The sequence below is a fragment of the Propithecus coquereli genome, unplaced genomic scaffold (assembly GCF_000956105.1).
Source record: "Propithecus coquereli isolate 6110/MARCELLA unplaced genomic scaffold, Pcoq_1.0 Scaffold409, whole genome shotgun sequence".
Classification (NCBI taxonomy): Eukaryota; Metazoa; Chordata; class Mammalia; order Primates; family Indriidae; genus Propithecus; species Propithecus coquereli.
Genome location: NW_012149830.1, coordinates 14,737 through 24,968, shown reverse-complemented (window position 1 = coordinate 24,968; position 10,232 = coordinate 14,737). Strand labels below are relative to the sequence as shown.

The window sequence follows — 10,232 nt, the reverse complement described above, 5'->3', positions numbered from 1 at the left end:
GGGCATGGTGGCGCATGCCTGTAGTCCCAGCTACTCGGGAGGCTGAGGTAGTAAGATTGCTTGAGCCCAGGAGTGTGAGGTTGCTGTGAGCTAGGCTGATGCCACGGCACTCACTCTAGCCCGGGCAAAAGAGTGAGACTCTGACTCAGAAAAAAAAAAAGATTCATTTTTCCAGTGATCTACTGCTGTAAAACATGTCACTCCAAAACTTAGTAACTTAGCCAATTATGAACATTTTATTATCTTTCACAGTTTCTTGGGTCTGGAATTCAGGACAGCCTTTTCTGGTTGGTTCTGGCCTGAGGGTCTCTCCTGTTGTTGCAGTCAGACTATGGCTAGAGGTGAAAAAGTAGGGGCTGGAGTAGCTAGGACTTCTCTCTCTTTCTTTCTCTCTCCCTTCTCATGATCTTAGGGTCTTTCCATGTGGTCTAGTTTGAGCTTCCTCACAGCATGACACCTCAGGGTCCTCAGACTTATTACCTGGAGGCTCAGGATTCCTGGAGCAAGCAAGCCATCGGCCAGCAAGGTGGATGGATCCTGTCTTTCCTTTATGATCTAGCCTAAGAAGTCACACAAGGGCCTTTCCACCGCATACTGTTGGTTACAAGTGAGTCCACAAACCCACCCAGATTGAAGGGGAATGAAATTAGACTCTGTCCCCTGCTGTAGAAGGGGCAAGATTCTGTTATAGAAGAGCATGTGGGATGAGAGATTTTATTGCAGCCATTTTGGATTATATAATCTGTGGTGGATAAACCTGGAATGAAAAGCAAACAACAGGCTGGTCTGAAGGTAGTGAGTTATCTCACTTGATTGTTCACAGTCAGTTACAGATTGAACTCCTTGTTCTACTACTTTCCCCCTCCTCACTACTGCAATTGACTAAAAAAATTTTAAAAATTAAAAAAAGAAAAAAAAGAAAAGCAAACAACAGATCATACCAGGCCTTGTAAGCCACTGTAAAGAGTTTAGTCTTGATATGAATCGTGATGAGGAACCGCTGGAGGGCTTTTTGGCTTTTTTGTTCTGTTTTGTATCACTGGAGGGTTTTAGGCAAGAGAGTGAATTATCCAATTGTTTTTAAAAGTTTATTCTAGCAGCTGCGTGGACAAAGAATTCATGGGAAGGATTTGAAAGCACAGAGACCATTCAAGAGGGGGGTCCAGAAGTCCAAGTGCCAGACATGGCGGTCAGCCTTAGCCTAAGTGAGGGCACGAGGGAGAGAGTGGGGGACAAAGAAGGCCACCAGGCATCTGGCTTGTCCAGCTGTTTTGTTCACTAAGATCGAAAAGGAAGTAAATTTGTTTTGGACATGCTGGCTTTAAGAGTCCTAGACAGACGTATGAAACTCGGGCGATAAAAATTTAGGAAACAATACACATCATTTAAACAGGCACAGGAGTGAACGAGACGCGCGTCAGCCCAGGGATTTGAAACCTCTCTAGCCATTCCTGCCCTTTGCACAGCTCACCGCGCCAAGGTCTCAGACAGGCTGGAACACGCATGCGCTCACCTGCGCCCCCGGCGGCACCCCGCGGGAGCTTCCGGATCGCGCGCGCAAGCGCGCTGTGAGGCGGTCGCCATGGAGACGCGTGACCCCGGCCAGGCTGCGGGCTACGCTAGGAGCAAGTCGCGGCCCCCGGACAGATGAACTGCCGCGGTGGGGCCGAGGCGGCCGGGTACGGCGAAGAGGGCGAGGACGCGGAGGACGAGGAAGAGGAGCGGGAGGGCGGCGCTGCGGGCTCGCCGGGGCCCAGACTGCCCCCGATCGCGGCCGGCGCCCCGGAGCTGACCAAGCGGAAGGTGAAGAAGAAAAAGAAGAAGAAGACCAAGGGGTCGGGCAAGGGGGACGGTAAGAGGAGCAGCTGTCTTTGCTTCAGCTCCTGCACCCGAGAGTCTTCTCCGAGCACGCCCACCCCCCGCCGCCCGGAGACCCGACTACCTGGAGAGCGCTTCAGACCAGAGACAAGCTCACCAGAAGTCCTCCCGCTCCCCACACACGCCCCTTGTCGCAGCACAGTGATGCCCCAGCCCTACCCGCAAAGATCATGCGTATCAACAGAGACCCCCCAACACAGATATCCCTTAATCACCCCAGAAGTCTTGCAGAGACCCGCCATTCGCAAGAGCCTCCAGCCCCACACAGAGACGCTTAGCTTTACACAGACACCTCTCAACTTCCTAATCCCTCAGCCACAACTTGTAATCCTAAACATCCACACTTTCCCCACAGAAGTCTCAAGCCCTCCCACAGAGACCCTCCTCACCCAGAGACTTTCCCTAAGCCAAAGACACTAAGACATGACATGACAGTCCCTCGCTCACATACAGAGACACAGAGGTCCCCCTTGCCCCCGTGCATTAGGGGGCACCTGCCTCTGAATGGAGACATCCATACCCGTATAAATGCATATAAAGTGTCCTTCTAGCACGGACTCCACCCCCCGCCCCCCATCCACCAAGGGGCAGCTTTCAACTGCACAAACACCGTCACACCAGACACCGCAGCATCCTCTTACAATCCTTGACACCCTCCACAACACCGCCCCATAGCAACATAACGCCATCGACTGAAACTAAAGCACAGATAACCTGTCATGCTCACACATTCACAGTCCACACACACGTACAGATATTATGTTATACACTCACCTGCATGAACACCTGCCCCAGACAGTTCCTGTGCACAGTCATATGCATGTGGGTGCTCCAGCCTCTCTCGTGGACACCTTCACATACATACACACACCAACACCTGCGACAAACCCAGAGTCCCTACATCTCACCACGCTCTTCTCATAGAACCCCCAGACTTCTCAGCAGAGGCACTGAGCACCTACTTAGAAGAGAGAGAATTCCATAGTGGCATAGAATGCACCTGGCCATGAGTGCTGTGAGTCCATTGTCACCTGTGTGGTCCATCTCAGTGGCTTTGCCTATCAGGGAGGTGGCCTTGACCTCCAGTGGGGCTGGTCCTGGGCTCAAGTTTCTGGGCCCTGGTTCTTTGTGGCAGAGCTGGCACCACTGGCAAGCTGGAGGCAGGTGTGTCAGCCTTCCCCATGTCAACCTCATAGTGTGGGGAAGACCATAATTACTTCTTCAGGAGGAATCATAATAAAAAGGCAAGAAAATTTTGGAATTTACGTCAAGAGCACTATGTGTGTCTGCAAAACGAAATCAAGAAGTTTATTGTCTTTTTGGTGTAGCTTTTGACTGTAAAAATGACAGTGGCATATACCTCACACTGTCAGCAGGGGACACCAAATAGTTTTTGGGGAGTAGGAAGGTAAGAAAATGTCGAGAAGATTTTTTTTTAAATTCTATTTTCTCTTCTTTTTCTCTTAGGAAGAGAGATAGTTCTCTCTCCCCTCAAAATAAAAGGATGAGCTGATGAAAGAACCACAATTTGTAGTATTTTACATGCATGTTACATAATTCTGAAATGCTACTAATTTAAAAAAGAAATCAGTACAAGCACACAGCTGAACTATTTCCTGGTTTGGCATAATACTGCCTTCGTCAGTCAGATTTAGGGAGCTTTTCTGTTGTTCTCCGTTTCTTCCATCATAAAGCGTCTAGACTAGTGGTAGAGTCATAGCCTCCCAGAACTGGAAAATACCTTGGTGAACATGTGGCGAGGTTAAGCTGGGGGCAGCATGGCACAGTGGAAAGAACAGGCCACTGGGAGCCAGGCCCGCATTCAGATCCTGGCTCTGCCGCTCGCGGCATGACAGTGGCAAGTTACTGCAGCTCTTGGAGCCCCAGTGTCCTCACCTGGAGAACAGGGCTGATTTATTTTATCCAGAGGACCTGGCTCATAGTGTGTGCCCAATAAATGGTTCCTCTTGCCCCCAAATGCCTTGATCACAAGCATACGGGCAGTGGGTGTGCACGGGGCTGGCAGGCTTGGCGACCTGAGCCCTGGGTAAGGAGAGGCCTCCAGCCCCTTACATCTTTGGCTATTTTGGCACCATCCCAGGCAGGCCGAGGGCAGACGTCACCACGAACACTAACCTACTCATCTACTCAGCAGATAAACATCAGAGTCGGAGCCTGAAAAGCCAACAGCTTTCTTCATCCTCTCATGACATCTTAAATCCCAGCAAAGACCACGGCCCACGTCCGGAGCGCAGACAGGACAAACAGGAAAACAAGCACATCCCTCCTTACTCCTCCACCGTCAGTCTTCCCCACTTTGCCGAAATAGCAGAGAATCTTTCGAACCAGATCAATGAAAGCCTGCGCTGGGATGGAGTTCTCGCTGACCCCGAGGCAGAGAAAGAGAGGATTCGCATCTATAAAGTGAACCGGAGAAAGCGGTACCGGATTTTGGCCCTCAAGGGCTTCAACTCTGAGCCCTGTGCCGAGGAGACCCCTGAGAACTTATCCTGCCTCCCAGACAAAGGCAGCAGCTCCCACAGCAGGCAGCCCGCATTGAAAGGCAACCGCCCTGATCACTACTTTGAAGACAACCTTACCCCAAAGCTCCTACACTCTGATTTCGTTACTACTCCGCCAGAGTAAATATCACCCACAATGCTGACGGATTTATAATCTCGCTTTACCGCAAGTTTATTGTTAAAAAAGAATAAAAGGAAATCAGACCTGTATCTGAAGGAGACAGATGTTTGGTATGTGCATGGGATGAGGCCGACCTCTCCCTTCACCAAGATGCCCTTAATTGCCGGGGCATCTTTATGAATAAAAGCAATTTAGGGAGAAAAGTTCTTTTAAGGATTTCCTTTTTCTTTTTTTCTTTTTTTTTTTTTTGAGACAGAGTCTCATTCTGTTGCCCTGGTTAGAGTGAGTGCTGTGGCGTCAGCCTGGCTCACAGCAACCTCAAACTCCTGGGCTCAAGCGATCCTCCTGCCTCAGTCTCCCAAGTAGCTGGGACCACAGGCATGTGCCACCATGCCCGGCTAATTTTTCTATATATTTTTAGTTGTCCAGATAATTTCTTTCTATTTTTTTTAGTAGAGACGGGGTCTTGCTCTTGCTCAGGCTGGTCTCCAACTCCTGAGCTCAAACAATCCGCCCGCCTCGCTTCCCAGACTGCCGGGATTATAGGCGTGAGCCACTGCGCCCGGCCAGGATTTCCTTTTTCTTGAATAAACTGCCATCTCTCTGTTCTTCAATTTCTCAGCATAGCTGGATGTCATATAATCTGCCCCTAAAAAAGAAAAGAAAGTATGTAGATTATATAAATTCTGAGTCTAAAACTCACGGGTAAAACTCACACAGTACATGCTTCTGTAGACCCAGGGAAGAAGCCCCGAATATCCTGGAGACTTTTATTTTTTAAATTAAATACCTGCCCTTATGTGGCCTCAAAATAAGTGGGTTCCACAACTTCATCCCTAGGAGGTTATTATGGGAAATCCCAAAAGGAATATTGCTTCTTTTATAAATATGGTTCTCTCCTAACACCCCATTAAAATATGCCTTAGTGTACCACTTACCCTAAGTGTATATTCCTTCCTCCCATGGATATTTATTTATTTATTGAGAGACAGAGTCTCGCTTTGTTGCCTGGGCTAGAGTGAGTGCCGTGGCGTCAGCCTAGCTCACAGCAACCTCAAACTTCTGGGCTCAAGTGATCTTCCTGCCTCAGCCTCCCAAGTAGCTGGGACTACAGGTGCGAGCCACCACCGCTGGCTAATTTTTTGTTTCTATTTTTAGTTGACTGGCTAATTTTTTTCTATTTTTAGTAGAGATGGGGGTCTCACTCTTGCTCAGGCTGGTCTTGAACTCCTGACCTCAAGCAATCCTCCTGCCTCAGCCTCCCAGAGTGCTAGGATTACAGGCATGAGCCACCGCGCCCAGCCCCTCCCACAGATATTTATTGAGTGAGGGCTGTGTGTTATCTGTGTTTGCATTCTCCCAGAAGCAGCCCCTGAGACAAGAATTCCAATGCAGATAGATTGCTAGGGAGGTGAGTGAAAGATCAGTAGCGGTGCTAGAAGGGAGGGAACACAGCCAGTCCAGGGAACACTATTAAACCAGCTTTCATACTGGGTACCTGGAGCTTAATCCCGCTGGGAAACACTGGGAAACCCACTGCTAGATTATTCCACCTGAGGGTGAGGGAACTGGGGTGTTTACACTCCCCAAAGGCACTGGCTGAGGCTAGTCCTGGGTGTGTGTTAGTTTCCTGGCATTTCTAGCTGCTGCCCTGTGTGGGCCTAGAAGCCTAGCTCAGTGGTAGGGGAAATTCACCCGCAGGCACAAAGATGCAGACTGACAAGTCCAAAGGGCAAGGGTGGTCTCTGGGGTAGCCTCCACTGCCAGTGTGGGGTCTGAGAGGGACAGAGTGGAAGTCTTAGATGAGGTCCCTGCCTTTGACAATACAAACACCGCAGAATGCTTCTTGGAAAGTGAAAGTGGGCATCTTTCATTTAACTTTCAAGAGGAGGGGACAGGAGGGGGAACCTCGCCAATGCCCCAGGGTATCAACATAAAGGTGAAGACAGCAGGGGGCAGCTGCTGGTCTGGCATCTCCTGTGCCCTCTGGATCAACCACAGTGGCTGGGGGTGTGGTGTGGAGCAATCAGGGCACGCCGGAGTCAGTGTGCCTTGGTCACTTAGCAACGTCTTCCGTGGGTGGTGAGGAGCAGGGGAGTTGATCCGTGGTCATCTTGCTGCCATGAGGTGTCTTTCTGGGATAGTGGTTAAGATTAGGAGCTTTGACATCAGAGCTGGATTTATTTCTTTCCCATTACATGCTAGCTATGTGACCTCAGGCAGATTGCTTAACCTCTCTGAGCCTTAGTTGCCTCATCTGAAAATAGGAATGAAAATACCTGCCTTAGTGTTGTGAGACTCAAATGCAATAATTACATGAAGCATTTAGCATAGCACCTGACACCTGGAAGCACCAATCTACTGCAAGAGTTTCATGGAGACACTGTCCTGGGTGGGGGCATAGACCACACCTTATTGAAGGGTGAGCTTCCCAAAAGAAATGTGGCTTCAGTGGTTGACCAATAGATAAAATTCAAACAAACCACAAAACAAATTACAGGGGTCTGGAGCAAGAGAGAAAGTAGGAGGAATGAAGCAAGAGCCCAAAAGTCCAGTATTCTGGGAGAGGACTTTGGACCAGTTAGGAAAGGGCCCACTCGTAGCCTTGAACCAAGAGGGAGTCTGTGCTTCAGATATAAATATAGAAATCAGGTGGAGGGGATTATTAATGCTCTCACAAGCACAGAAGGGGTTCCATATCAAATCACCTTGGGTTAGAAGTTTTAAGGTATCTTCCCACCCAGGCTATATCAGTGAGGAATCCTTTATGGCAATAAACAGAAAATGCAATGAAAACTGGCTTAAAGACAAAGGGGAGTGGTTGACTTATAAAGCCAACAGTCTAGGGTTGGCTGTGTCTTCAGGTATGGCTGGATCCAGGAGCTCACACTGTGCCATCAAAATGTATCTCTCTTTCTCCATATTTCACTTCTGCCTCCTCTGTATTAGCTTCATATTCAGGCAGGTTCTTATCACAGTATGAAAAGATGGCCACTGACATCCTTATAGTTTTGTTTTTTGTTTCTTTTTTGGAGATGAACTCTGGCTCTGTCACCTGGGCTGGAGTGCAATGGCGCGATCAATGCAGCCTCAAATTCCCAGGCTCAAGCAATCCTCTCTTCTCAGCCTCCCAAGTAGCTGGGACTACAGGTATGTGCCACCATGCCCAGCTAATTTTTAAAGTTTTTTTAAGCAATGGGGCCTTGCTATGTTACCCAGGCTGGTCTCGAGCTCCTGGCCTCAAATGATCCTCCCACCCCAGTCCCGCGAGTCTAGTTTTGTGAAGAAGAGAGTTACTCCCGTGTCCCTATCCAGTGTCCATATCAATCCCAAGATGGTCTCTGGCCTGGCAGGGGTCATATGCTCGTCAGGACTAATCACAGTGGCCAAGGAAATACATGCAGCATTTGATGGCTACACAGGACTAGAGCGTGGCAAGGAGGTGAGGGACGGGGACAGGAGCACAATGCATTTACTGAGTGTTATAGAATCTATGCGGAATCTGTGTAGAATATAGAGTGATTCCCTTAAGAGGTGCCAAGTAGACAGAGACTTGTCCATTACCCTCCAGATGAAGAATAATTCCTTTTTAAAAGGCTCTGACCAAGGATGGTGCAGCTTGCATGGCAGGAGTTGATCTTGATTGGGACTGACTACTTGCTTATGTCAGGACCACCGACCTTTGGCCAATGCTGGGAGTCTATTAACTGAAGATAAACAGCGATTTGTAATCATGGGTCCATGAGTTGTTTGGGAGCAGTCAACACTGTTTAATACTAACTGGGCTTACGATTTGCACCTGATTTTGGTGGCGCCCAGGATGTAGGTTGCAACCTTTAGTCACATAGCTAGGATGTGCCCCCGTGGTCCGCTCTCTGTAAGAGACTCCCAGCGTGAGTAGCCTTTGGTTTTCCTGGTACCAAGGTGCTTCATACACACGTGGGTATGTGTGGTTTGAGCCCCGGAACGAAGCACTCCTGCGTGAGCTTCGTGAACACCCACCACGGACACAGGAAGACAAGGTCAGGCACGGAGCTGCCTTTGTGTGGGCTGGCACGGTGAGCGCCTCCGGGGGTCTCTGTCTCCCGGTATTCATGCCCTTCTCTCCAGTGTGTTGAAACGATTGACTCTAATGAATAAAATATGGCAAAAGTGATGGATATCCCTTCCCAGAGGAAGTTACAAAAGGACACTTCGGAGGAGGGAGGGAAGGAGTGGGCAGGCGGAGCGCAGGGGTTTTGAGGGCTGCGAAACTGCTCTGTGTGACAGACAGCACGATGGTAGATACGTGCTTTGGACACTTGTCCAAACCCACGAAACGTACAACACCAAGGGTGAACCCTGATGTCAACTATGGACTTTAGTTAATAACCGCGTATCAATGTGTACCACGCTAGCACAATATGTCAATAATAGGGGAAACAGGGGAGATGGGGGGGCGTATGGGAAATCTTCATACCTAAACTGCCCTTAAAAATAATCTGTTAGTCAGGGCGAGGTGGCTCATGCCTGTAATCCGAGCACTCTGGGAAGCTGAGGTGGGAGGATCGCTTGAGGTCAGGAGTTCCAGGCCAGCCCGAGCGAGACCCCGTCTCTAACTAAAAATAGAAAAAAACCCACAAAAACACAACAGTCCCCATTTATCTGGCAGTTCCTCTGCCCAGGCACGGTGTCAGTCATTTAACATGTATGATTTCATTTCCGCTCCACTATCGTCTTTCAGCTGCAGGGACTGGCAGGAGCAGTGGTTCTCTGCCTCAGCCTCTCAGGGTAGTTGACCAGATCCAGAAGGAAGCGGGAGCCCTTGGGACAACCCTGCGGCTCCCCAGAGAGGGTGGCGGTGTCCTCGCAGGTTCCTGGTTACAGGCTGTACTCTTCCCGCTCTTCTCCTTCTCTTCCCCCTTCTCTCCCTCCTCCTCCTCCTCCCCTTCTTCCTGCTCCTCTTCCTTCCTGCTCCCTCTCTACCTTCTCCTGATCTCTCTACCCCCAGCTCCCTGGCAGTCCAGGCCGTCGATGTGCAGGATGCTGGGGGGTGTCCTCTGGGATGCATTGTGTCCTTTGCCTCCGGGGACCAGGACCCACCCTGCTTGGAACCTGGAATCGAGGGCAGTGGGAGCTCCGGGGCTCTGACATCCTTCGCTGGAGCATCCCTGAGCCCAGGTGGCGGCGGCAGCACTCGGGAGGAGGAAAGGTAGGAGAGGAGGCTGAGAAGCCTCGCCTGGGATCCTCTTTCCACGTTTGAAGCGTGCTGACCTTTCAGCGGGGTTTCACAAAGTACTGAAAAAGGAGCATCCCCCCCTCCATTAAAAAACAAAAAATGTACACAGTGTAAAACAAAACGAGACGAAAATGTCAAAGATCCATGTTTACAGCGTGTAACCCCCAGTTCTTCTTCAGTGCCAACATGTCCTTTGTCTCGGGTTTTGCGGTGTGACTGGGTTGCAGGTGCTTTATCTGCTGTGCTGAGTCAGGTCCCTGGATTTGCATCTTCCAAAAATGTGTCTTCTGTTCTATCCGCTCCCATTCTTGTCATCCTCCAGCACTGATTCTCTTTAAAGAACAGAACCTTAGGTTAAAGAACCTTTAGGGTTTTTTTAATAGTTGTGTTGAAATGTAGTTGACATACCATACAACTCACCCATTTAGAGTGTGTAGTTCAATGATTTTTACTATATCACAGAGTTGTACATCTATCACCGAAGTCAGTTTTA

General features: G+C 49.5%; 1 protein-coding gene across 1 annotated transcript; it reads left to right on the top strand.

Annotated features, from left to right (window-relative positions):
* Window positions 1–1,503: 1,503 nt before the first annotated feature.
* LOC105817332 (chromosome unknown open reading frame, human C17orf97) lies at window positions 1,504–9,712 on the top strand (the record flags this gene model as incomplete). The annotated part of the gene is made up of 4 exons (XM_012652997.1): window positions 1,504–1,557; window positions 1,648–1,852; window positions 4,034–4,520; window positions 9,512–9,712. Coding segments are annotated over exons 1-4 (947 nt in total), but the record flags the coding sequence as incomplete, so codon positions are not given.
* Window positions 9,713–10,232: the final 520 nt, after the last annotated feature.